This window comes from Fusarium solani, assembly GCF_023522795.1.
Source record: "Fusarium solani strain SB1 chromosome Unknown bctg00000011, whole genome shotgun sequence".
NCBI lineage: Eukaryota > Fungi > Ascomycota > Sordariomycetes > Hypocreales > Nectriaceae > Fusarium > Fusarium solani.
This window is the reverse complement of record NW_027072149.1, coordinates 775518-801610: the sequence shown is the minus strand read 5'-3', so window position 1 is coordinate 801610 and position 26093 is coordinate 775518. Positions and strand designations below refer to the sequence as shown.

General features: G+C 51.2%; 12 protein-coding genes across 12 annotated transcripts; 6 read left to right on the top strand and 6 right to left on the bottom strand.

The window, feature by feature from the left end:
* Window positions 1-785: 785 nt before the first annotated feature.
* Window positions 786-1685, top strand: MRS44_015301 (uncharacterized protein; the record flags this gene model as incomplete). The annotated part of the gene is made up of 1 exon (XM_065619153.1): window positions 786-1685. The coding sequence occupies one exon, from the start codon at window positions 786-788 to the stop codon at window positions 1683-1685; it is 900 nt and encodes a 299-aa protein (XP_065475225.1).
* A 117-nt stretch (window positions 1686-1802) lies between these two features.
* On the bottom strand, window positions 1803-5191 carry MRS44_015300 (uncharacterized protein; the record flags this gene model as incomplete). Its single annotated transcript, XM_065619152.1, has 7 exons — window positions 1803-2061; window positions 2119-3116; window positions 3173-3230; window positions 3280-3874; window positions 3930-4433; window positions 4486-4681; window positions 4733-5191. 7 exons carry the CDS (start codon window positions 5189-5191, stop codon window positions 1803-1805), a joined length of 3069 nt encoding a protein of 1022 aa, XP_065475224.1.
* A 1412-nt stretch (window positions 5192-6603) lies between these two features.
* Window positions 6604-7666, top strand: MRS44_015299 (uncharacterized protein; the record flags this gene model as incomplete). Its single annotated transcript, XM_046282673.2, has 2 exons — window positions 6604-6976; window positions 7029-7666. 2 exons carry the CDS (start codon window positions 6604-6606, stop codon window positions 7664-7666), a joined length of 1011 nt encoding a protein of 336 aa, XP_046126230.2.
* Window positions 7667-7798: 132 nt separating this feature from the next.
* MRS44_015298 (uncharacterized protein) lies at window positions 7799-9493 on the bottom strand (the record flags this gene model as incomplete). Its single annotated transcript, XM_065619151.1, has 1 exon — window positions 7799-9493. The coding sequence occupies one exon, from the start codon at window positions 9491-9493 to the stop codon at window positions 7799-7801; it is 1695 nt and encodes a 564-aa protein (XP_065475223.1).
* Window positions 9494-10709: 1216 nt separating this feature from the next.
* On the top strand, window positions 10710-11828 carry MRS44_015297 (uncharacterized protein; the record flags this gene model as incomplete). Its single annotated transcript, XM_065619150.1, has 1 exon — window positions 10710-11828. The coding sequence occupies one exon, from the start codon at window positions 10710-10712 to the stop codon at window positions 11826-11828; it is 1119 nt and encodes a 372-aa protein (XP_065475222.1).
* Window positions 11829-12154: 326 nt separating this feature from the next.
* MRS44_015296 (uncharacterized protein) lies at window positions 12155-13300 on the top strand (the record flags this gene model as incomplete). Its single annotated transcript, XM_065619149.1, has 1 exon — window positions 12155-13300. The coding sequence occupies one exon, from the start codon at window positions 12155-12157 to the stop codon at window positions 13298-13300; it is 1146 nt and encodes a 381-aa protein (XP_065475221.1).
* Window positions 13301-13370: 70 nt separating this feature from the next.
* MRS44_015295 (uncharacterized protein) lies at window positions 13371-14349 on the bottom strand (the record flags this gene model as incomplete). Its single annotated transcript, XM_046282672.2, has 3 exons — window positions 13371-13596; window positions 13646-13873; window positions 13922-14349. The coding sequence occupies 3 exons, from the start codon at window positions 14347-14349 to the stop codon at window positions 13371-13373; spliced, it is 882 nt and encodes a 293-aa protein (XP_046126227.1).
* A 378-nt stretch (window positions 14350-14727) lies between these two features.
* On the bottom strand, window positions 14728-16119 carry MRS44_015294 (uncharacterized protein; the record flags this gene model as incomplete). Its single annotated transcript, XM_046267805.2, has 2 exons — window positions 14728-16064; window positions 16113-16119. 2 exons carry the CDS (start codon window positions 16117-16119, stop codon window positions 14728-14730), a joined length of 1344 nt encoding a protein of 447 aa, XP_046126226.2.
* Window positions 16120-16791: 672 nt separating this feature from the next.
* MRS44_015293 (uncharacterized protein) lies at window positions 16792-18304 on the top strand (the record flags this gene model as incomplete). Its single annotated transcript, XM_046271618.1, has 2 exons — window positions 16792-17077; window positions 17127-18304. 2 exons carry the CDS (start codon window positions 16792-16794, stop codon window positions 18302-18304), a joined length of 1464 nt encoding a protein of 487 aa, XP_046126225.1.
* Window positions 18305-18404: 100 nt separating this feature from the next.
* MRS44_015292 (uncharacterized protein) lies at window positions 18405-19546 on the bottom strand (the record flags this gene model as incomplete). Its single annotated transcript, XM_046271599.2, has 2 exons — window positions 18405-19397; window positions 19448-19546. 2 exons carry the CDS (start codon window positions 19544-19546, stop codon window positions 18405-18407), a joined length of 1092 nt encoding a protein of 363 aa, XP_046126224.2.
* A 1792-nt stretch (window positions 19547-21338) lies between these two features.
* MRS44_015291 (uncharacterized protein) lies at window positions 21339-23043 on the top strand (the record flags this gene model as incomplete). The annotated part of the gene is made up of 6 exons (XM_065619148.1): window positions 21339-21567; window positions 21620-21677; window positions 21731-21862; window positions 21914-22486; window positions 22540-22710; window positions 22764-23043. The coding sequence occupies 6 exons, from the start codon at window positions 21339-21341 to the stop codon at window positions 23041-23043; spliced, it is 1443 nt and encodes a 480-aa protein (XP_065475220.1).
* Window positions 23044-23822: 779 nt separating this feature from the next.
* Window positions 23823-25467, bottom strand: MRS44_015290 (uncharacterized protein; the record flags this gene model as incomplete). Its single annotated transcript, XM_065619147.1, has 5 exons — window positions 23823-24044; window positions 24095-24398; window positions 24461-24540; window positions 24608-25206; window positions 25257-25467. 5 exons carry the CDS (start codon window positions 25465-25467, stop codon window positions 23823-23825), a joined length of 1416 nt encoding a protein of 471 aa, XP_065475219.1.
* Between the last annotated feature and the right edge of the window lie 626 nt (window positions 25468-26093).

The following is a 26093-nucleotide window of genomic DNA, read 5'->3' as shown; positions in this document are numbered from 1 at the left end:
GAACCAGAGACTCAGCCTGGTTCTGGGGTCACCCATAGTACCCAGGTTTGAACCCGGCTCTGTAGTCTGGTGCGTGCCACATAATTGAAGGCCTCGGCTGGGAAGGGGGCCGGCTCATCACGCTCAGCTGCAGATTGTGAGAAGAGAAGTATCTAGCCGGGTTTTCCTTGCAGGAAACTTGATGCTCCTCAACAATGAAGGGGTGAATCGGCTGGATGGCTGCATAGTCATCCCACCTGTGATACTCCATGACTACCTCCGGGTATACAGACAGAAACAATCACCGCTCGCTGGGCCCACACCCAACCGGAGCTCGAAGCACGTCCTCTTAGAATGCATCGATGTCTCATCTGATCCTTTGACCGGGGTTGACCCCCACACTTTCGGAGCTTACCGTTACACAGAGCGCAGAAGTCCTTCAGCCAACATATGCAGCTGAGGCCGTTTTGGGAGAACAATGGGTAGACACCCGAGTTGTGGTCTTCACTCGTTTGAAAAGGATGGGCAATTGTGGCTCAGTGCACAGCCCCAATAGCCAAGCAGTACTGTGGTGATCTCCAACCAGTGTTATTTCCAGTGAACCCTCTCAGGATGTTTGCCTCCGCATAAGCAACAGTGGGGGGCCTCAAAGTCTAGACACAAAGCCAAGATTCTGCACGTTCAAGTAGCGAATATAACTTATCATTTAAGATGAGGCCCGAGTGTTAAACCAGACTCGGAGCTGAGCTGGGCAGCGGAAGTGACGACAAGGTGCATCAAGCTTTCTGCATTCTCGAGTTCCAGTTATGGCTGACCTCCAGGCACCCCTCATTCTTGTCCCTTCATTTGTCTACGGGACTGCCGAGAAGACAGATCCATTGCTGATCCTCTCAGCTCTGAGGGTTGGCTACCGTGCTCTAGACTGTGCATGCCAGGCTCATTTCTACGATGAGCGGGCTGTTGGCCAAGCGATTGCCTCAGCACTGTCTCCGGTTTCACAAGAAGGGCTGGGCTTGCATCGAAACGACCTCTTCATCCAAACAAAATTCACCACGCCAGCTAGTCATAAGCCAGGGCTGGCGCCTTATCTTGAAGACGACATGCCAGAGGTCAAGGTTCGGAAGAGCCTCGACATGAGTCTGACCAGCCTTGGGATCGATTACGTCGATTGCCTCCTACTCCATGGGCCAATGCCCACTTTCGAGGAGACAATTGAGATTTGGGCTGCGATGGAATCAGTATTTGGCGACAAAGTCCACAGGCTAGGTGTTTCGAACGTTTCCCTGGAGCAACTGGAGGGTATCTACAATGTTGCAACCGTCAAGCCGTCCATCGTGCAAAATCGATTTTGGCCCTACAACCACTTCGACTCAGGTGCAAGGTCATTCTGTGCCAAAAACAATATCATCTACCAGGCATTCTGGGTCTTGACGGGAAACCCGAAGCTTCTAGACTCCAATTTCGTGGGATGGTCCGCGGAGAAAATGGGGGCGTCAAGAGAGGATGCACTTTTCAGCCTTGTGCTGTCTCTGGGCCAAGACGGGCCTCAGGTTTCAGTCTTGAATGGCACAACTAACCCCGAGAGGATGTTCCGCAGTCTTGAGGTGACACAGAGGATTGGAGAAGTACCGGAGGTCGTCAGGCGAGGGTTTGTAGACGAATTAGATTCACTGGCCAAACATCTCATGAACACGAATACGGCTTAAGGAGTACCGAAAACGAGCTTGAGAGGGCGTTTTCTGAAAGAAGAGAAAAAGAAAAGCCAGAAACAAAGATCAGACCGTGCATAGCTACTAAGAGACAACAAAAAAAGTAAAAATCCGTCAGTCATCCGAGACAAGTGTCTCATACTGTTTCAAGGCCTCCTCCGGGTCCGACGAGATGTCATTTCCAGTGATTTCTGCATACAGTTTCGAGGCCTTGGTTTGGGCGTCTCTTGAATCATGCTCCTTGTCGAGCTGAGCGTACGTTCGGCCCATCCAGTGGAGAGAGTACGCAAGCCTGTTCTTGGAGAGAATCTCTTCACCGATTGCGGCTGCAGGCTTGGCAGAAAAGATCTTCTTAGCATCGTTGAACAAGGTCCTTTCAGTACAGTTAGTCTCTGACCACACTCGACGTGTGGAATCGCCCATGACTTACAAAGCCTCCTCAAATCTCCCAGCTCCGTACCTAAAGGCACCAAATCTCAAGCATGTCGTCCCAGTATCCAGTGACCCCTTCATCACTTTCTCTAGTGTTTGAAGAGACTCGGTAAAGTGTGCTTCAGCCTCTTCTTCGCGACCGAGGCTGGCTTCGGCCTCTGCCAATGAGCAGACCCAGACTGCCTGTCGAGCCTTCATCTCCTCGTCACCTCTGTAGATGCTCATCTCGGCAATACACTCACTGAAGAACTCGACCGCCTCTTCAACATGCCCCTGGAGGTGACGCAGCTTCCCAACATTATGCAAGGAGAGTCCGAGGAGAAAACCCGCGCAGTGATCACGCTGTCGTTCCTTGATTGAGATGGCCTTTTTGTGGAGCTTGGAGGCCTTCTCAAATTCTCCCGTCTGCTTGGCCGCAATGCCTAAATTGCTGTAGGCATTGGCTAGTTGGATGTCCACGTGTAATGGGGGCTCCACGTGCTTGTACTCGGTCCGCATGTTCTCATCGCGGATGTGTAGTGCCAGCTCGAGTGACTTGACCGCTTCATCCTTCCTGCTATCGGATCGCAGACAGATGCACCCAAGCAGGGTATACGGCTGTGCTCGTAGGCAGTCGTGAGGCTCAAGGACTCTCTCTGCAATCTCGATTGATGCACGTGCAAGGCGTTCAGCGTCCCCGAAAAGACATCTCGCCCAAAGATAAACCCCACAGTCGCAAAGTAGTTCTGTCAGAAGGGTGAGAGTGTTCGTGTCTGCTTTCTCCCTGACCTTGTTCTCCGTCTCATAGAGGCTGAGAAGGCGAAGAACGTGAGTGGTGTACTGCTGGCAAGCGGGCCAGTTGGGTATTGGCTTGCCTAGAGGGGACTGTCGAGGATACGCAAAATACAACACCTGCACTGCGCCGGAAAGAGCTACCTGCAGATTTTCCGGATCCCCATCTAAGAGCTCATAGAGGGCACTCTGTTGAACTTGTCGGTGAATAGAAAGTGAGAGCTCCTGTGTGGCTCACGTTAGTCCTGCGCCAAAGAGTGTGCCAGGGTGACTTAGTGTACCCGTTCATTGTATGTCACAAGAGACTGTTGAGTGAGACTTGACTTAGCGGCAATGTACCTGTACTCGTTAATTTTGCTGGCTCTGTTTCAGAGGCGCCTCGTAGTACCTGAGCGTGTCGACTGAGTTGTCCAAGACCTGCAACCCCGGTAGCAGAGCCATTTCCGACCGAGGTTCTCGGATTTGGAAGATACGAGCTGGCATCTCAGCTGGGTGTAAGAACACTATGATCCCCAGAAGAGTCTTTGCATCAGGGGACAGCTTCTCGAAGGACAGTCGCCAGACCGTTTCAAGCGTCTGCTGGTGCTGTTCATGGTCTAGGCTTGTGGCTCTACCAAAAAGCGTTCGGGCATATTCACTGTTGTCGTAATTACCCAAAAACTCTTTGACGGTGACGTGGTTGGTCCGAAGGTATCCCGCCATCTGCGCGAGTGCCAGGGGCAGACCGCCTAGAGCCTTGGCCATTTCTTCAACAAGATGGCGGTCCTGGGCATCACTCACTTTGTTTTCAAGGAGTAGCTGGATCATGGAAGCACCTTCCTTTTCTTCTAGTGAGCCAATCTCGCACGCACCGTCCACCATGGTGGTGCCAAGTATCCATTGTCGACTAGTGATGAGAATAGATCCCTTGGCCGAGTTTGGCCAATAGTCTCGCAGTAGCTGTTCATTGTCGACGTTGTCAAAGATAATAAGCCATTTGTAGTCTTTCTTGCTGTCAGCCCTGAGTTTCTTAGATATGCTCGCATAGAGAGGACAGACCACAGTCTCTCAGCCAGCTGACGACATTTGTCGGGATGGTACTCGCATCGCCGCCATGCGGGAGGCCGAGCGTCGCTGCAGCTTGCAGGAAATGGCTGCCAAGGTTCCGCTCGGTATCAGCGACGGCCCAAATTATTATGTCGTAATCATCCCAGTGATTGTAGACAAAGTTAACAGCCAGCTGTGTCTTGCCTGAGCCTCCGAGCCCATGGAGAAGAAACGACCTGAGCCCAAGAGGCGACATTTCGTCTTCGGGGAAGAAATGTGCCTCTATCCGCTTCATGATGTCTGGCCGTGGGAAGAACAGCCGATTTCTAGCTGGAGACATGACGTGACATGGGATTTTTGGGCCTTGGGGCTTGACTGCTTGGGCCACCCCGTGTATCTCTATGGCCTGCTGTAGCCCAATTTCCTGCACAAAGTCTTTTTCAGCGACTTGGATGTTTCTCTGAAGCTGTCGAAACTTGTGATCAAGGGGGTTCCAGAATAATCGAAGGAAGTTGACTACAGATGAGAGTTAATCGTCAGCTTGGGTGGCGGGCATAGGTTATCCCACAGGTTGAGCCACGCTGCAATAGCTTTGAAGCAGCAGCACAAAACTCGACACAGCAAGCACACAAGCCGCAAAGAGAGGCCGTCACACGCTCGTTTGAGTACATATCTCTGTAGTATCGAAACCTGTCAAGCGTGTTGGATAGGGTGTCAACACAAGTCAAGAGAGTACCAATGAGATCAACGAAGTGAACAGCGTTCTAACCATCAGTTGTTTAGTCGTCAATACCTAATTTCTGTTGGGAACCTACCTTGAAGACAATCAGGAAGCCACCCCAGATAATCTGAGCTATAGGATCCAAAGCCTGCACCAGCACCGTAATGCCGCTGACAAACCGGTCAATTACATGCAGGGGCGTCTCGAACTTGTCGAGCAATGGGCTAAGTCTCCTAGCTTCGAACTCTTCTCTCACTTTTGCCATCATGGCTTCGCAATCCGATACCTGGCAATCTTCAGATCGTTGTAGATATTCAGGGTCAGCAACGGATCGAATTCGACGGAGTATAAGCTCTTCGTTGCTGATGTCACACGACAGGCCATTTATGGTCTCTGTCTCATCTTGTACCACGTTGTTGTAAGCTGATCTTGTACCCAGGGAACTCTGGGAGGATACTCTGGCAGGCTTGGATGAAACTCGAGCGACCTCGCTCATGTCATCGTTGTCTCCATTGTCCTCCCAGCATGCCAGACAAGGCAATGGGCGTTTCATGTCGTCTTCGGTACAAGGTGAAACAAATTTTGAGGAGCTAATTGTGAAACATGACCAGCAACGAGATGACTCTTTGAACAGCTTTATTTGATATGAAGACTACACCATCAGCAGGTATTTCTTTGCCCAATCTACACCACCACCGTCGCTCTAAGCCTCTTTAGCGGGCCTCATTTCCAAATCCAGGATGAGGCAACATCAGGCCTCATAAGAAACTGTCAAATAAGTAGCCCTACAACTGAAATGGTGTATAGCCAGTATTTTTATGCAACCCCCCCCCCAATTCACTTGCTTGTGGTGGCACCTAGACAGCGAGACCATAGGCTGGTTAAAGTCCATGCACATCAACTGTCAAGCCGTCAGACGATGCACTTACACGTAAATGGCATACAACGGTGAGGGAATATGCATGGAGGTGCGTCGGTGGGCGCTTGGCAATGAGGCTCAAGCGAAACAGAGTATGTACGCCCGAAACACTTTCCGGGAAAATACCGCCCTCGGGGAGCCCGAACATGATTTGGGGCAACATCGAGTTGCCCGATAGATGAGCCGCTTTATATTCTTCTCGGTCAAACAGGTTTTATGCACATCGAATCACGTAGGCCAGAATTTCCAGGCTTGAGAGACCACAGGATAGAAACAACAGAGTGTAGTGCAGGCTTTGTGCTCCCAAGCGGTGTAAATCAAGATTTACGTCATTGGGCTTCAATGCGATCGATGCGCTGAAAATTGAGGTTGCTGCTCTTCTGCCCAATACTCTCATTGATTTAAGGAACGAAAATCAGAACACTGCATAGCCTTGCAATACCACTGCAAATACGGCCGCCTCGTCTATTTTCTTCTTGCGCCCGAGACAGCAGCCCGGCTTGGCTAAGAAGATTCATGAAGTACATGGCCATTTCAATTACTTCCTCCTATGTGCCATAGAATCCCAATCCCTTGTCCGCCGCGCCTGGAGAAACGATGCTTACAAACATCGTTTCGAGCCAATGCTGGCTAAGAATAGTTTTAGTGATCAAATTTGTGCAGCCGTGTGCGGTGGGTGTATATGGTTTGTAGACTAGCCTATCTCGAAGTTCATCAGGACCGGCCGGTTTGGTGTTTAGATGCTACTACATGTCTCTCAGCTGTTTTCGAACCAAACGCTCTCTCTTTTAACCCCCGAGACATAGTGTTTCCTCCCCGGAAAACCTTAATCTTAGTCTCATGCACGAAGTCCGTTATGTTGCCCGTTAACTTCGCCAGCCCGCGCGTTCCGCGGATGGCTTTCGACCAGCCGGGCCGGCCCATGAGGAACTCGAGGTTGAAATACGCAGGCCAGCCTGGGAATGGCTCTGTATGGCAGAATCAAGATCTCCATTATCCAATCGCTCCAGTTTGTTCAAGCCTTTCACTCTCAAACACCCCACATCATGGCAGCCCCATATGCAAACGACCATCTTAACCCCAACGGTCCTAACGATGCTCGTCCCACAGCGCTCAAGATCATCCGAGATGAAGATCTCGATGGGAAACTCATTGGGAAAGTTTTCTTAATCACAGGTTGCACTTCGGGTGTTGGTGTCGAAATCGCTAGGGCCATCCACGCCACAGGCGCCGATGTATACATCACAGGTCGGCAGTCTGACAAGGGAAAGGAGGTTGTCAATAGGATCCTAGCAGATGGGAAGCCAGGGAAGGTCGTCTATCTGGAAATGTCACTTGACTCGCTTGCGAGTGTCAAGGAGGCGGCGGCCAACTTCTTAGAGCTCTCCGAGACTCTCAATGTCCTTATCTGCAACGCTGGTACGCCCGCCCAGACCAACCTCTTGAATATTGAACTAAACAATATCTACAGGTATTGCCCTCGCACCCCAAGGCACCACACAAGATGGGCATGAGACACACTTTGGCGTCAACTACGTCGCCCACTTCGCCCTGTTTCATAAACTACGAGAAACTCTTCTGGCTTCGGCAACTCCCGAGTTCTCATCACGAGTAGTGACTACCTCATCCATGGTTCATGCAATGAGCACCTTTTTGTTCCATGACTACAACTTTGAACGCACCCCCTATGAGCCCTATGCAGCGTATGGCTCTTCCAAGACTGCCACCCTCTGGATGGCGAATGAGATTGAGAGGCGCTACGGCACCAAGGGCCTCCATGCAACCTCGGTGCATCCCGGAGCGGTCTTGACAGAAAAGATCAACTCGCAAATTGGGGGATCTGGCGGATCGATGCAAAACCCAGCTCTAGGACTATACATGAAAAGCATAGCACAAGGCGCTGCAACCACAGTGTGGGCGGCTGTTGGCAAGGAGTGGGAGGATAGAGGCGGCCGTTACCTCGCAGAGGTATCAGAAGACGGTCCGCTGAGAGGATCAGAGACTGATATCATCAGGCTCGGCTATGCGCCTCACGCATATGACAAGGATGAGGAGAAGCGACTATGGGAGCTAGGTCTCAAGCTTATTGGGGCACCAGACGAGGCTTGATAGGGCGCAACCACCTACAGAAGTGATAGATCTGTTTTCCTCTAGACTCTACTAGACTCGATAGTTTGATACTTCTCTGTTGCTATGCCTTATCTGTCCATTGCTTTCTCATTATGCTCTTCCTCCACCCGTTCAGGACTTCCCAATAGCATGAAGAGCAGCTCTTCTTCCCGAAAAGACACCATCCGCAAGAGACAAGCCACTGATGTACCCGTCTGAGCAGACACCAACAGCTGTTCGTCCAGCCGCGTAGAGACCGCCAATCTTCCCACCCTTATCATTCAAGACAAGCCCCGTCTCTCCATCAACCCTCAATCCGCCAAGGGTAAGACCAAGAACCATCTGAACCCCCATATTCGACGTGGCTGAGATGTCGATACCGTAGAATGGCGGCTTCAACAGAGGCGAGCGAATATCTGGCATCTTGCTCACCGGGTCCCTGTCTGCACGTTCGATGGCCCCGTTATATTCCTTCACGGTTTTCACCAGGCCTTCCTCGGAGATGCCGAACTTGCGTGCCAGGTCCTGAACAGACTTAGCTCGCTTGTACCCCCAGTAGAGCCAGTGCAGTCGTTGCAGCCTCACAAACGATGCCGTCTGCTCCCAGACCTGCTTTCTGGCCTTGGCCCACTGCGCTGAGTCTAATATGAGAAAGCCCCGGGACTCATGGTTGAGGATCATTCTTTCGGTCAGTAGAGCGCCGTACACATCCTCGGCTCCGATTCGTTGCCCATCCTGTGAAATGACTACGCCCTCGAGGAGAGCTGTTGGCGGATAGAGGAAGCGCCACGCTGACATGCGATTCATGTGAGACACCGAGCCGCCGGCCGCGATACCAAGTTTGATTCCGGCTCCGTCATCAGCCGGTGTGCCCAGAGGAGCAACACCCGAGAACTCCGGTAAGTACATCTGTCGCATCTCGGGATTGAACGTGAAACCACCAGCTGCAAGAACCACCGAGGGTGCCTCGATAGACTCGGTTCGCGATTCCTTCTCAAAGATGGCATTCGCCCGTTTATGGAGCATAGCCGCCAACGGAGGGAGAGTGAGCTGGTACTGAAGCGCCCTCTGGATCAGCTTCTTGTGCTTCTGAAGCCTTGAATCATGTGTTATCGTTCGAAACTTGATCCCACGAACAGAACCGTTCTGGTTCAATAAGACCTCCTCAACCTTGGTGGCAGGTTGGAGGCGGATACCCAACCGTTTCGCAGAGTCGAGCAGCGCTTGGGCGAGGCCACTGCCAGAAAAGCCCGGGTGAACCATGCGATGTCCTCGTGGCATTGGCTTTGCCTTTTCGTTGAATGGATATGCCTTCTCCGAGCCTGAATAGTACAGATAGTGCTTGTTGGTCGGATAACTCGTCTTGTAAGGGCACAAGGAGGCCTCGAACCGCGCACCATGCTTTTCTAACCACTCGATGTTCTCGACACTTTCATCGCAGAACCGCCTCAAAGTTGCTTCATCGACGGCACTTCCAACCTCCTGTTTCAAATACGCGAACATGTTCTCCGGCGTGTCCTCGAAGCCGGCCTCTTTCTGTTGCCGTGTACCGCCGCCGGCGTAGACGACGCCTCCTGAGAGTGCTGAAGTGCCGCCTCCGTGGAGCCGCTCGACGACCAGCACCGACGCACCCTTCTCAGCTGCCGTTATGGCCGCTGAAAGTCCGGCTATACCGCTGCCTATCACGATGAGATCTGGCTTCTTACCAGAGGTTGACGTGGTGAGGTGGCGTGGCTGACATGTTGTGGCACGAGCGATCTGCCATCGTAGCCGAGCAGTACTGTTCAGCAAGGGCACATAGGGCTTCAGGGATATTATTGTCCTCATATTCGACGCTTGAGAACTGATTCCCAATGCTTTGATTATAATACTGGCTTGAGGAGTGGATATCGGAAAGATGTCGCATATCCTGTGTGAGAGTGAGATATCAAGAGGACTCAAGGCCACCCGCGTCCAATGTCTGAGAGGAAGCCACATTTATGCATCACCCCGCTACTTTTAATCAAATGAGCTCTCGCTATTTCGGTCTCACCTACAGCTATAATGCGCGCCTCCCGCGGTACTTCAATTTTCACTAGTTGATTGCCTAGGCTCTCTCCTGCCACCCCCCGCGCGTTCCGCGCACAAAACCTTTTGCTCACATCCCGCTGGGCATATAGACAAGGTCCCTCGAATTGCCATCAAGCCACTATCTAGATTGGTTTCTGCAGGTTATTGATAAATTTTCTGTACTGATCACGCCGCCACACAAGTCTCACATCAAAAACCCCATCAGACAAATTGCTACGATACACTCCTACGAAGCTAAGTTTCATTATAGATAGATCATGCCAACCTTAGCTATATCGTATCTTAAAATACATTATTCATTTCTTAATCTGCATCTGTCCCCTATTACTTTTCTCTTACTAGAAGGATGGTATCTAGAATAGCAATCTACCTACATCTTCAAGACCGAGGAAATGTCTACTTTCCATCACACGTCAGTCCCTTTGCTACAATGTTAAGACAAGTTGCACTACTTTTAAAGTAAGAATATAGTCTGCTCACGACTCTCTCCTTCCATACAAATAAATCCTTGCGCAGATCCGACTCCCACCTTTCGCGGAGTTCCATCAAAGCAGCCTCACATCTCAATACCACCCTAGTCGGCTCAGCGCCGTCAGCACTATTCCCAACTTGGTATTTGCTCAAGTTTAAAAATTCCCACTGATTGGCTAGAGTTCAAGTGAGACGACAAAGTATGATCGCCACTTGGTGAGCATCAAGGCTGTTGTGGTTGGTAATGGAATCAATGGAGAGACAGGACGCCTTTTCCAAAATGGGAAGCTGCTCATCTTTTGAAGCTGTATTCCCATTGGTGCGAAGTTATTTTCACTATCAACTGGCTTACAGCATCTTTGATTCTCGTGCGTCACTGTGAAGAAATGCTATTGAAGATTCATGTATAAAGAGACAGCTATAGACCCTTTCAAACTCAGACTCCTCATCAACAGTAAACACCTCATTTCACATCTCCTCTTCCCTCCAAAGCATTTTCAACATGACCGACAACGTCACCGCCATCCCCCAAGGCTCATGGGTTCTCGTAACCGCCGCCAACGGCCACACCGGAAGTCACATCGTGATAGAGCTACTGAAACGAGGATTCAAGGTTCGTGGAACTGTCCGCGACCTAGAATCTTCGCAATGGCTTCTGGACGACGATTTTGTTGCGTCATATGCCAAGCGAGGCGACCTTGAGCTCGTTGTTGCCGATACCAGTGTCCCCAACGTTTTCGACGATGTCGTCAAGGGCGTGTCAGCTGTGATTCACATCGCCATCATCAGCGACTTTGTGGCGGACCCCAACATTGCCATCCCTGCAACCATCGAAGCAGCACTCACGGTCTGTCGCTCTGCAGCCCGCGAGTCATCAGTCAAGCGCTTCATCTTTACATCCACCTTTTGGGCTGCCACATTCCCGGCCCCAGGCATTTCTGACACAATCACCAATCTCGACACCTGGAATGAGTTTGCACTTAAGGCTGCCTGGGCTCCTCCGCCTTATGAAGCTGACCGGATTATACCCGTCTATTGCGCTTCCAAGGTCGAAGCTGAGAAGGCAGTGTGGAAGTTTGTCAAAGATGAGAAACTTCCCTGGGTTGTCAACTCGGTCAGTCCTTGTGTTATTCTAGGAGATATTAGAGTCGAAAAGCATCTTCGTTCTGTGCCGCCGCAGCTTTTTGAGCAGCTGTACCTGGGCAATACCGCAGCTTTGCAGACACCTGCACGTAAGTTTTCCCAAGTTGCCTTTCTCCCTAGGAAGGAGAAATCACTAACTGGTTTCTTTTCCCGAGGGATAGTTTACTACTCGCACGTCACCGACGTTGCAGTCCTCCACGTCGCTGCTGCCCTAGACCCAGACGTCAAAGGCCAGCGGATCCAGGCCCTCGCGGGATCGTTCAACTGGGACAATTGTCTCGACATCCTGCGCAAGGCCTACCCGGACCACAAGTTTGTTGACAACTTTCAACCCGAGAACCCTAGCTTGACCTACAAGGTTGAGAATGACATTGCGCCAGGTTTGGTCAAGAAATGGGCCGGACGTGACTGGATCGGCTTAGAAACTTGTGTGAAGGAGACGGTGCAGGGCATCATCGACCTCAAGCTGAAGAAGTGATAGAAGAGCTGTTCTGATTGAATGGCAGTAAATAACTTACAAATGACAACGTCTATACCAAGTATAGAGCACTATACAATCTAGTACCTTGATATAACGCTCTTGTGTGTTTCTTAGTCCTTAGGCTTACCTCGTTACCTCCTGTGGCTCTCATCGCGCCACTCATTGGCTCAGATCGTGAGCTGTCAGACCTACTTTAGCTTCATATTACTTCAACGACCTCATTTCAAATCTCTCCCTTCTCTCTATTTAATCAACTGTCTGCAAACCTGGTGTCTAAGCCCTCTTTCACTCACCTAACACGTGTTTCTTGACGCTATCTATCTATGGGGGTGCAAGCCGAGCGGGCCGGGCCCTTGATCAGCGGGCAAACAGTCGTGCTCCAAAAGAGAGGCCGCGGTAGACGACCCAAGGGCCATGTCCAGAGCAGACAAGAAGGGTCACATACTGGCAGGGTCCAATTCATCAACACCATCCCAGGCAATGGGCTTGGCAGCACAAGCAACATCAGACTCATCAGGTCTCACGCAGCAAAGCATTCACGTGCCCTTCAACGCAAAACGAAGCAGCGCCAGCGTTCGACGCCGAAAATCGCTTTTGAAGAGGATAAAACATCAGATGAGGTTCGAAATGAACAAGAGGTGGAGGATGAATATGTTTCTTTGAATGGAAATCAAGAAGAAACGCCACAATTCGCTATCGGTCTCAGCGCCAGGCATCGCAGACTTGTTCCAAAGCCACAAACGACGGCATTACAGAGAAGAACCAGAAGTCGTTCTCCGAGCCCGATCCAGCTGGTTGGAGGTGCTCGCAAGGATGCCTACCAAACATTCGCCAGATCAATGTCAGAAGACGAGCACTATCTGTTTGACTTTTGTGAGTTCAGTCATGCCTCGAACACCTCCAAAACTCAAGCTTACCCATCAGACCTCAATTATGTCATCGAATACGGCTACAAAGCATGTTACCACAAAGAAGACGAAAAGGTCTTCCAAGCGTCGATGAGAGACGTCTGGGTGCCATGGGCCATGGGTCAACCAAGCTTGATGGCCGCGATATTTCACGTAGCATGCCGCAATTATGCCGCCACAACGAACAACAGCAACTCGAAGAAGTACGCGGTGAAGAAACTTCAATATCGCCTCACATGCCTTGAGATGGCAAAAGAGGCGATTGCCTCACAGGTGGTGGCGAGTGATACGACCATTGCGCTGGCTTTGCTGATGGCGTCCGAATCTGTACGTGCTCTTCTCCCTGTTGAAGGCTTGTCTAACCCCAGACTACAGCACTTTGAAGGAGATATGGATGCCTTCTTCGCCCATGGCATTGGCATCATTAAGATGGTTACAGCGCGAGGTGGACTTGAGACTCTTGGTCTGTCTGGGTTCCTCACAAAGAGTGTCGGATGGTCGATATACAGCCCTAGCAATTACTTAGTGTCTGGTCCTGGTGAACTAAGGGCTGAAGGATAGTTCAAGTTTGACAGAAAGAAGAAAGACATAATTTCCATTCAGAAATGATAATACAAGCAAGGTCATCCAGTCACATGTTGACTGTCTCTTCGTCCTCGACTCCAAACAATACTCTCATGGGATCCTGATAGTTCATAAATCCAACCCCTGGCTCCAATAGGCCGTATCCCAGCAAGCGCTGTGCCTGTGGCTTCATCTTCCTGACTTTCTCCAACGGAACCATGAGGAACTGGTTCTCTGCCGGGCGGAGATATGGCTTGCAGAGGAATATGCCAACGGTTTCCCGGTACTCATTCCTAAAATATGTCAATATTTTTACACAAGTTGGGGGAAGTAGTCACGTACTTGGTTGTGTTGGCGCCACCGGCATGGTACAGGTTGCCCAAGAAGATGAGCGCATCGCCAATGTCAAGCTCAGCAGGAACAGCCTCTTCATCCAAAGGCCTTCGGTCAGGGCCCCATAGATGCGATCCGGGGATGCAGATGGTAGCACCATTTTCCTTTGTCGTCTTGGTCAAGGCTGTGACACATCCAATCATCAAAGGTTCATCAGTGTTGTGTGAGTAATAGTCACTGGAAAGGTTCAGCAGCTGACCGTGAGGGGATTATCGGAAAGCATACTTGTCGTCTCGGTGCAGAACCTGTTGTGTTCCGCCAGGGTTCACACGGAACCCAGCTGTAGAGGAAATAATCGGTTTGCCACTAACCGTCTTCTTGTGGTCACCCCTCCAGAAAGAGTAAGTCGACGGCAGCACAGCCTGAGCAACTTCATTGTAGATTTTGCTGCAGGCGAGTTCAACACAGGCCTCAGACAAGCCAAGTAAGCCCGTGGCTCGTTGGGTCGTTTCGGGGAAGAAGCCATATTTGTCCTTGATATCAGTATCAAAGGCAGGCTTGAGGTCCTTGCTGATCTGAGTTGCAAGCTCGGGGGTAATCAACTTTTCGACAATTACGCCTCCATCACGCTTAATCACCTCGACCAACTTATCGATGGTGGTTGAAGGGTCGGTCGCGTCGAAGCGAGCAATTGGGGGTGTCGGGACAGTCATGACTATAGGTAAGAGAGGGTAACTGAGCTCAGGATGATTGAGAAGAAAGAATCGGCCATCTGGTCGGATTTCTCGACATTTTTATAGTCCTTATGACCTCAGAACTGTGAAGCCTGGGTGTGTTTCTCGTCTTGACTACCCAAATGGTCAAAGGCGCGCTTTTCCTTCTTTGGCATCGAGATTGAGAAAACTTGCATGGCTCCACGCGAAAGTCTAGCACAAAAGCGGTATCTCAGAAGAGAGATGTTCGAACCAGACCTAAATAGGCACTCAAACTGAGAGAACGTTGACAGTACCCATGTCTGTAAGACGACTAACAAGAGGAAACTTTGCCAGTTGTTACCTGGATATATCAAGCAGCATCATCGAGGTGGAGATTCAGTATGGTAAAACTCGTTTGCCGAGCAGTTCCCACTCTCTCGCCAACACTTGCCAGTCAGGCTCGCTTCCCGACCAAAAGTCTTGCAAAAAGCAAAGCACCTCGCGGTATGACTTGAGTCTCGTCACCCGCACGATGGTCTCGTACAGATCAGAGATGATCTTCTGATCTTGCGCGTCCCCATGACATTCCACGCCGGCGATAAACACTGGCCAGGCGAGATTATGGGTCCAGTCGGCAATATCTTCAAATGCCAGAAGTTGCCTCTTGAGGTCTGAGAAGGCCGACATGGTTTCGTATGTGGTTCCATAGCCGAGACATCGAGATACATAAAGGAGGGCGGCGTTGTGATGAATATCCACAAGGCGGATCAGATCACGGCGCTGTTGGGCCGTGATGGAAAGCCTGCCTCCAATCATCAAAGTTGTTCCTCGGGCCATCTCAAAGTCGGTCCTCCAGTCACGACCTGGAGCCTGGACTCTGTGAGGTTGGCGTGCTAGTACAGTAGCTTGGTGCAGCAGCCCAAGATACTCGGCAAATAGAATACTCTCGTCTAGAAGCACCGTGCCCGCCTCGGATATTGGGAGGATGGCATCTTGGACATTTTCCAAGTCGAAGCAAGTTGTAGATGCAAAAACCTCGTATGTAGACAGCATGTTCCTCAAAGACATGAACAACATGGATTTCCGACATTGAGCTGTTGGAAGCGTATTGACGAGGGATCTTGCCGCCGACCGATGAATCTCGGCCGCTGATGCGCCAGAGTGAGCCATTTCGTAGCATGAGAGGACAAGCATGCAGGCTAACATCCATTCTGCGTCATCCAAACTCAGCTGTTTGTCAATCTCATGCCCGTTAGCAAGGTGATTCGTCACATCTGTAATGTGCCTCGATATCACGGAAATAGCTTGATTCCGGGCATCCTCGGACATGAGACAGGCTCCACGAGAAGCTGCGGCATGTTGAGCAGAGACGGCAGCCACAGAGAGCCGGACCGTGAGATTTGTCTGTGCCAGAGGAAGAACGTATCTTCGATAAATGTTGTCGGCCGAGTCCACCCATACCATGATCTTGCATAGTTGCTTGTCGTAGTAGTCAACCAGTTCTTGTAAAGGATAGCCAAGGAACGAGTGAAAAGATGTATCAATGCTTGGCTGTATATCTGCGGGCGAGGCTTGTGGCTGGAATCCCTTTAAGCGACCCCGGACAGCCGGTCCTCCAACCCACCGGAGTTTGGGCTCATATCCGGGGCAGTCGAGGCCTTTTCGAAGGCATTTTGTGCAAGTGGGGCGGCTATTATCACAGCGGATACGCCGTTTTGAACACATGGAGCAGCCTATGGCTTGTCAGCGCCGAGTGATTGCCAGGGCATCCGTCCACCAACCTTTCATATTTACTGTCGTCTTGATCAAGGGTATTTAGTTAGTCAAAGGATTCGGTGAAATTCGCTCACATTGGCGCTGGATGACCCTTTAAAATGGTTATGCCGACAGGTCAACGGGCAAAAATGAGGAGTTGGTTTGTGGTTACCCCAGCTTTGGTCCAGAGACGAAACGAGTTTCGGCACGGGGAACCGCGAAAAACGTGTCGTCAACTCGGTTTAGCTAGATCTACAAGACTCATTCAAGTTAAACGAGTTACAATCCGCATCAATATGGCTTGTTTGGTCTCAAGAAGCCATAACATGGAGCGTGTAGCATGAGATTGGGGGATGATTGTCATCGCGAGGGGGAGCAACCCTAGACCTCGGGGTGGAGATGGCGATTGGCAGGTTGCGGCTCTAGTTTCTACGCAGCAATTCGGCTTGAAAAGAGCTAGAAAGTCTCTATGAACACGTGAAATCTCATCATTAATGTTTGAAGGGTTGGATGAAATTATTTTCCCCTTCTTGCTGGGGATTAATTGATCATCTTCCCAGGCCTGGGTGGCAACTGTCACGATTCTGCCACTACACACCGCTCTCGTGATTTAGCGGGAGCGACTAACCCCACACTCGTGGGATCAATTCTGCCCTCCCTCCCCACCAAGCTCTTTATCAATCGCAATCAATCCATCCATCAGCCATGGCCAAGTCCAAGTCAAAGAAGAGAAAGCAGCAAAATGCTCAGGCCGAGCATCCCAACAAGCACCCCAAGACCGCCCCCGTTCTCACTCCTCCTCCCGATGGCGCGCAATTCGAACCCAAGAACCTCCACACCGTCGTCTCGACCGAAGAACTCGAAATCACCATCGATACCCTGAATTCGCTAGCTCAATATCCTGGTCTGATCAAGTCGAAGTTCTGCAAGGACCTTCGCGGCGCTGTCTATGATTTCCGTCAAGCATGCACGACGGGTGTGAATAATGCGGGTAGGCTGCACGCTGGACGTTGAAAGTGTCACCTCTGATCTTGTTATAGCCGGCGCAAACCTCACGGCACAAATCACGGGCGCTCTCGCCGATCGAAGATATACCGAGGCTCGGATCCTACTCGCTGAGATGAGGATTCGTGGCGAGAAGCCCAAGATTGGTGCCTTTTGTCGCTGGGTGAGGGAGCTCGATGTCATCAGTGGGCTGTCGACGCTACCAGAGGAGGGCAATTCTGTCCAGCGCACCGAAAGAGAAGCAGAGCTCATTCGTGTGCTTGACGCTGTCCTGCGTGTCTGTGGCCCAGTTGACACCAACCCCAAGGCTTCAGTACAGCTATCCTCTCCTATTGCTCTACAGACCATCTGGGACCGTCGCCCTTCAACGACATCAGAACAAGTCTACGCATCTGTCCTCGACGGGTCACTCGTCGCTTCAGCGCCACCTTCTCTGGCTAAATCCCTGCGCATCATCGAGACAACTCCCGGCCCCGACCGCAAACCCCCCAACCACCACGACGCCATCCTCTACGCCTCCACCCCCGAAGCCGTTCCTCTCTCAACGACGAAACCACCTACCGATTGCCAAGACCACCCCGTTGTACCCGGCCTTCGCGTCGCCACCAACGTCCTATACCCTGAGGAGTGCAAGGCTATCATTAGAGCTGGAGAGCACGTCAAATTCCTCGCCGACGCGCCACTCCGTGAAGATGGAGATATTAGCATCTTGGCCCACAACTTCTACTGGGTTGTTGACGAGACCTTCCACGACACCTTGTGGTCGCGCATCTCGCCATTCGTCCCTGCCTCCCTCAACGGCCGACTAGCGAGAGGCATCAACCGACGGTTCCGTGTATACCGATACGTCCCCGGCGCCGAGTACCGATGTCATATTGACGGAGCCTGGCCGCCGTCGGGAATCGCGAAGGACGATACATACATCTACGATAACTCGCCTGCGGAGAAGAAGCAGAGCTCCTTGCTCACCTTCCTCATCTACCTCAATGAGGAGTTCGAAGGTGGAGAGACGACATACTTTATCCCCGCAGCGCACGAAGGGACTCTCAACGCGTACCCCATTCGACCAGTGATGGGTGGTGCTGCCATCTTCCCACACGGCGACACCAGCGCCTTGCTACACGAGGGCACAGGCGTGAGGAAGGGAGCCAAGTATGTCATCAGGACAGAGATTGAGTATGACGTAGAGAGTTCGGAAGAACTAAAAGTGTAATGCTTTGTGATGATCAAAAGTTTGGCTGCTCCGGAGTTAAAATCTTGACGAGGCTTGGATATCGCAATGATGTATGTACGCAATTGATGTCTCGTCTATCTTACGCAGCTTCTTCCTTGGCCTCGGGCTTCCGTCCCCATACAATCTTCTGGAGGTAATACGCATGCGTCTTCTTAGCCCTCAGCTCACGACGTAGCTGGGCGCAGTACAGAATGACCTGCTCGCGCGTCCAACCATCAAGCAGGTTAGCCATAAAGGTAATATGGCCTTCAACGTCAGTCTCAATGCCGAGGTTGGTGAACCTTCCAATCTCCTTTTGATTCTCATCCTTGGGCCAGTCTCCGACCGGAACCTTGATCGTCTTGGTCTCAATGTCGACGAAGCCAGCTGCCTTGAGACCTTTTTCTTGCAGACTCTCTGGGATGGGCGAAAAGATGCGTCCCAGCTTCTTGCTACCCTCATAGAAGAATTTGCCCCATTCCGCAATGGCACTACCCGGCTTGAGGGTACCATCGTCACTCTGACCCATGGGATCACCCTCATGTGTCTCGATCCATCCTCCAGGCTTGGTCACGCGATAAGCTCGCTCATACAGCTGGTACCAATCCGGGACACTCCCATAGAGGAACCGCATATGCACAAAGTCAAACGAGTCTTCGGGAAACGTCCAATCCAGGGTGAAGTCCTCAATCTCAAACTTGACGTTCGGCGGCACCCACGTCGGCTGGATAGGCGAGATATCCGTACCCACCACCTCTGCCTCTGGAAACTCGTCACCGAAGTCCATAGCCCAGATTCCCGTTCCGGTGCCAACGTCAAGGACCTTGTTGACGTCGCCCTTGTTGAGCGGCGCGAGGTAGAGCTTGCCGTCAATCACGAGGGTCGACGTGTGGTGGATGATGTCGAGGGCTTCGCTGGCTTGAGCGTCGTTGGAGGCCCAATACTGGGCATCGCCGCGATCGGCGTGGTATGTGCGGCCGTTGATAACGCGATACTGGATGATGCTGGAGCTGATGGAGGCGGTAGAGCTGGCAGCGTCTTGGCCGAGGGAGGAGTCGGCGTCGTCTGCTTCATTGTCTACGGGACCGGTGTTCTTAGTCGCCGTCAGTCTCAATCAGTACGTTTGCTTATAGCGGTACTTACCTCCCAATGCGATGGAGCAAGCATGGGGTTGACATCTCCAGCTTGAGCTTCCGCTGGAGCCTCAACTCCAGCACCTGGAGCACGATCACTGGCACCCATTTTGACAATCGATGTTTAACAATTACAAGACCAACAAGTCGAGCTGCGCAAACCGAGCATAAAAGACCTCCCCCTCATCCTCGGTCTCGCAACTCGTCGTACCATTACAACCAACTGCATCAACGCGAGCAACAAGGGTCCAATGAGTTCCAGTCCGTGCCTCCGGGTACGGGCCGCGGTATGGATCAGGGTCCACTGTCCGCCAACAGATGCGACGATGTGCGATCCGCGAAGAGCAAACGCTCCGTGCCTCGGAGACAAGGATGGTGGCCAAGGCGGGGAGATTGACTTTGTAGAGAAGAGTCCGAGGTTTCTGTAACACTGCAAGGGGTCCACGTTGTAGCGGACATCATATCATGATCGAATCTGATGGGTCTCCTTTTTCGCATACAAGGGAGTGTTTTGTAGATACCGAGGTCCATCATGTTATCTCATTTGCTCGACTAGCCTCCAGACCCATGTTGCATCACCCAAGATGCTCATCTAACAACTGTCTCCCACACAGCCCATCATTACACCAGGAACTTTGGCCCTCCAATCTCAGCGATTTAGAGTACTGCCCGTACAGCAAACGCAACGGGCTCGCCACGTATTAAACAGCCTTTCTGGCACTTTGGTCCAGAATATGAGAGAAAGAGTTTCCATGAATAGTGTGATTGGCATGTCTCAAAGATCGTCATCTCCGGATATTCGTCGCTAATGGAGAGGCCAGTTACAGTAAATCGTGATGGGGCCGATGACACCCCACGAGATGAATCCTCATTCTGAGTTCAAAGAGCAAGCCCGTAACATACGGGAGGCCTTGGCGAGGATGGTATTTCTCAGTATGTGTGAGCATGCTCTTCTCACAGTTTATTTGTACGCTTTATTGCCTAATGGAATCAGTGCTAGACTGAGAAAACCCTGTGCCTACAATCTCTAGCTAGTTCTCTCCACTTTGACAAGGCAAATGTACCAACAGCAATGGAATAGAACAGCGACTGCATCAATGAGAAGCAAGGCTACCGCCAACCTCTACGTAGACTTGATTCCGTCATCGAACCAGGAGTGTATCGTGAACGAGACCTCCGCAGGCTTGTCACCTGGAGAGAAAGCCCGGCGTCGTAAATCTCAACAAAGTCCAGGTTCTTGAAATCCTTCTTCAGCCCAATCTCCCTGCCGTTCATCTCCAGGGGCTTGACATCTAGAGACTTGAAGGTTGGCTGATACTGCCAGCGAGGATGGTTGGCGACTGCGTTGCTATACCAGGCGTACAACAGGACACGAGAGCCTTGAATTCTGAGCACACTCGTGGATAGTCAAGGTGGATTTACCTGCTCCAGAAGTTCCTCCATCGTCTATTCCGGATCTTGGTACGTGGTTTCCTTCTTTTCATGAGTTTCGTAAACCTCATTGCCACACATGCGATGCTCACCACCGCCCGGAATCCCCAACAGGGACCTCAAATGAGAGGAGTTCAGTTTCTGCCGCGATCCAGCCCCCTTCTTCATCACAAAACTCCTGGTCTGTGCGTGTTTTGCGGAAATCATACGGACTCCCCAAAAAGCCCAAACCCCAACAGATGCGTACCCTGGGCCGCCCGTCATCCAAAGGACAACGGGATCTTGTCATGGCGCCCCCGACTCTCGGCATCCAGAGGCCGCCGGAACCGGCGCCGGGTGGAGACCCACTCTCAAGCCGATAGGCGTGCGGACCCGATTGCCTAAATAGGAAACCGTGTTGCAATCTTCCCTCATCAAAGGAGTCACCATCTTGCCCTCGCACATCCACCAGTTTGTCAGCGTACCTCACGATGTCTCGCATCATGAAATTTTGCCTGTTTCCCTTTGTTGCGTCTTGGCTTGCAGTTGCAGCACCAAGCCAGCCCGCGGCCCAACAGCCACTGATCGTAGATCACCAACAGCATTCTTTGTCCACACAGCGGTCGAGGCTCATCAAGCAAAATGCTAGTATCTGTGATGCCGGGTCTGATCATTGGACAGGCAGCGTGCCTGTTGGAGACCATAGAGACATGTTTTTCTGTGAGTGTCTCGACGTACAAAAGGCCGACACCTTCGCTGACATGTCGAAAAGGGTACTTCGAGAGCCGAGCTGACCCAGAGACGGCGCCATTGATCATTTGGCTGAATGGGTAAGATGACTGGATATCCAGGAAAAAAAGAAATTCCCACTGAAGCATCTCAGGGGTCCTGGAGCATCGTCCCTACTCGGCGCCTTCCATGAGCTGGTCGGCCCTTGTACTGTCAACGACGATGGCCAAGGGACGACTCGCAATGAACTTAGTTGGACTAACTTTGCGAATGTCCTGTTTATAGAGTATACATAATCCCCCTCTTCTCGCCTTTCTTCTATTGCTAACTCCTCTAGCCAACCCGTTGGCGTTGGATTTTCTGCAACCGAGGATTCCGACCTCTGGGCTGCGAGTCTGACTGAAGGCGGAGTCGATTTCGACCATTTCCTCGAGACGTTTTTGACCGAATTCTTCCCGCAGCTCCAAGACCGAGAGGTTCACCTAGCGGGTGAGTCTTTTGGTGGTCGGTACTGTCCGCTATATGCCTCTATGACAAAGAGGAAGTTGACCTCCGTCATGCTCTTTAATGCGCTTGTGGATGAGCGTTGGAGGTCTCTGGGCGCCTACCGCCATCTCTGCCGCTCTAAAACCATATCGAATCCTCTCAATGGCACAGCCTGCGCTGAGATGGAGGCTGCGTACCCAGCATGCTACAAGTTTGGGCAGCTCTGCAGCGCAACATACGATGCAGATATTTGCAGCGAGGCGTCGAAGAACTGTGCAGCTGTCTGGGAACCCTTCTATCAGCAAGTGGTGCCCGGTGGCCGTAACCCTTACGATGACAGAAACAAGTGCACAACGCCGCCCATGTGTGGCCATCTAGGCAAGCCAGCCTCACGGAAGCCCAGTTTTCTATGGCTAACGAATCCGTGTTAGGAATGGAACAAGTCGAAAAGTACATGAACTCTGAAAACCTGCAAAGAGCGCTTGGCTTCGAGAGAGCGGTTAACTATAGCGTGGTGAACATGGATCTGAACACGGAGTGGGCGACTCACCCTGATATGGTGATCCCATCCACACGCGAGCTGTCGAATATTCTCGACGACAAGGCGACACCAATTCTAGTTGTTAACGGCAACAACGACGTCATTGTGTAATCTATCTCTTGTGTTCCTTGAAGAAGAGACGGGCTGACATCTGTAACAGCAGTACAGAGGGCAACATTCTAGCCTTCGATAACCTCGAGTGGAGCGGCCAAGCTAGATTTCAGACGCAAAGATTAACACCGTGGTATTTCCTGGGTAAAGATGGCACCAGGTCCCATGGGGGAAAAGTCAAGAGCTTCAGCAGGTTGGCATTTGCTATGGTTGACGATGCAGGGCATATGGCGCCTCGTGACCAGCCCCAAGGCGTCACCCAGCTTGTCAAAGCATGGCTGACGGGCTCACTAGACACCATGATGAAAGCGGGGGATGGTAAATCTTGACTTTAGAATATTAGCCTGGTGTACATTCCAACGGAAATTCAAGATCACCTGGCAATTCGAGGTCCTTTTGTCCAGATAGTTGTGCAAGGTTTCTTCCTGACGCTCAATCTGCGAAGAGTGAAACACTGCGTTTGTAATTATAGTGAACATCTTGGCCATATAGGAAGGCATGCCGATAGGCATTGGCCGCGCTGCTTTGATCCGCTGGTTGAAGGTCTCCGCGGAAAGCAGCCATTGTGATCTTGTTGACGTGTTGTTAATCAGTTGGCCGGTCGTCGATTAGTTGACTGGTTGATTGTGGTTATTATTAGTTATGGTTGAACCTCCTCTCACGAGGATAATAGAAGCGATTTTAACCTCTTTAAGTCGTCGAGAATTATAAGGGTGATCAGAAGGTTAATGTTAGAGGGGAGAGCTACTACGTGAAGGGGATTTTAACCTCTTCAGCTGGTTAAGATGCAAGCTATTCATTATAAATAGAGCTAGTTTTAGCGCGTTATTAAAGCTATTAATGATTATATGGGTAAACCTTATTAATTTGAGCCTATTGAGACCTTAGGCTTTAGGTATAGAGCCTTTATTGTTAAAAGTACTGAGATATTAATTATGATATTTTGATCCCTATTTTGGGTGGCATAAAGTAAAAGAATAGTAACTAAAGTGAGTAATGAGGTAGTAAAGAAAAGAAAAGAAGAAACCCACGTGCTAATGTATTCTGTATTTTGTGTTATGGTTGAAGCCCGGTCCTTGATGCGATAACTGAGCCAGAAGACCGAAAACTAGGTGCTATAGAAGAAAGATGACATGACCCAGTTCTTCATATGACTCTTGGTACCCTTCTCCTTCCAGCCAGGCTCATCGTCCACTGAGTCACATAAAGTCAATCCGTCATCCTCCAAAACTCCCAACGCGTGTTCGAGCCGACGAAGCCCAAGTTCAAGAACGGCCTCCTCTGCACCATAGTTTAAGCGAAACCAGCCGCGGGAGCAGGAGAAAAACGCCTTTTTGAGTGTGTTAGTTCAGTTGAGCAAGAGGTGGCAACATTTCTCACCTGCCCAGGTTCCAAGAAAACCTGATGAGCCATCAAGTGGCGGAGAAGCTTCAACTCCAAGTCTTCCTTTGGATCGTCGATAGACAAGCACTTCATCCACGCCGACAAGTTTATGAAGATGAAGAACCCGGCTTGGGGCGTAATACAAGGCACTCCAAGTTTGGCAAGACGGCTTGTGATGTTCCTCCTCCTACCGTTTGACCTCTGTTGAAGCAACGGAAAGAACTGCCGTGATAGATAGTCATGATCGGACAAGACCTCGGTGCTGGCCTTGGCGCTGAAGGCGGAAACCCAACCGAACATGCTGAGAACAACAACCAACTTGTTAGCTTTAGTGTGGTGCGGATATCGACAGGAAGCACGTACCTCAGGGTCCTCATTGTCTCATATAGTCGTTTGTTGTATGTGAAGAGGAATCCCATCCTCAGACCGCCGAGGCCAAAATCCTGTGGCAAGATGGGTTTGTCAGTCACCCCGATCAAACCATGCGGCGTCAAACAACTGCCAACTTACCTTGCTCATCCCCCACAGGACATGGATGTTCTCACGGTTCATGGCGGTGTCGAGACTCAGGATGCTGGTAAAGTCATTGCCCCCAGTAAAGGCGTATATCTCATCAACGATCAGATGAACCTGGTGCAGCATGCAGACCTGGGACACTTGCAACAGGACATCGGGGCTGTAGCAACGACCCAGAGGGTTTTCGGGATTGGCGAGAAGGACAGCTGCTACTCTAGATCCTTGAGCACGCTCCTGTGTTATGCACCTCTCCAAGCGGCGCGCAAGAAGGGAGCTCCAGCTCGAGTCGCCGAGAGGTGCATCTGCTGTGAACCGATCCTGAGGAATGTCATCGCACGGAACATGAACAAGGCGAACTCCATTCCTGGCTGTGAGGTCATGGGCAAACATGCCGTAACTCGGCGTCGGCAGAAGGATGGCATCCCCTTCATCCGCGATGCTGAATGCCAGGGAGTTGAGCAAGCTAGTGCAGCCGTTGGCAGCGAGCACGTTGGAGGGCACTAGCGGGTAGCGACATCGGAAGAAGAGGTTTACGAAACTGGTAACGGCCTGGAGAAGCTCCGGGCTGCCTTGAGTGTCGTTGTAGTCGAGAGCTTTGCCTAGGTGAGCAACGATTCGCAGAGACGGCAGACTCAAAACCCACATTCCCTGATCTGTTTCTTGCTCAAGCGACGCTGGACCCAAGGTCCCATCACATCTCGCATGATGCAATTGAGGGCTGAGCCCAGGTCAATGATCCCATTGGGGTTCTTGATATGATGGTATGCATTCTTTTCCACCTCGCGGCTGAGATCAATCATGAGATCCTCATGAACGTTGCGCTCTCCACGGTGGGAAGGAGGAAGAGGTGGCATTGTGTGTTGCTGCTATGTTGAACAACGAGAGGGCATGCAGAGAGTGGATGACCTTTAATTACGGGAGACTTTGTCAAAAGGCTTCAGGGGGAACAGAAGTAGTGGATTATTGAACCTAGGTAGGTGGTGTACAGATGTACGGGGCCCTGGGGCTGTCACAACAGTTTCCTAGATAGGAAGTGCATTGCGCTCCCGGTCTCAAGTATACGTGCAGGCTGGTGTCCAAAGACAACTTCCTCGAACACCAACCTTAAAAGACGAGTCTAGAAACAGACATTCCATGGCATAAGAATGATACCAAGCCCAACTCTTTTCACCGCCTCATACCAACTGGAGCAGTGAGACTTCATTTTCAACTACGATCCTCCACCGCCGCCATATTCTTCGGTGCAAGAACAGCCGTCCTGGTGGGGGTGGCTATTCGCTGCTTCATCTGTGTGAAGACGGCGGCGATTCGCATGAACAAACAAATCTTGGGGGCGGCGGACTCTCGATAGAAGCAGAATCTTGCCTTGGACAAGTACTGCTTGTAACTATGTCTAAAACGTCTGTTTGCCTACTTTCCTATCCAGAGGGAAGAAAATGAAGCTCTCGAAACCCGACTCCGCTACTGTCGTGCCCAAACA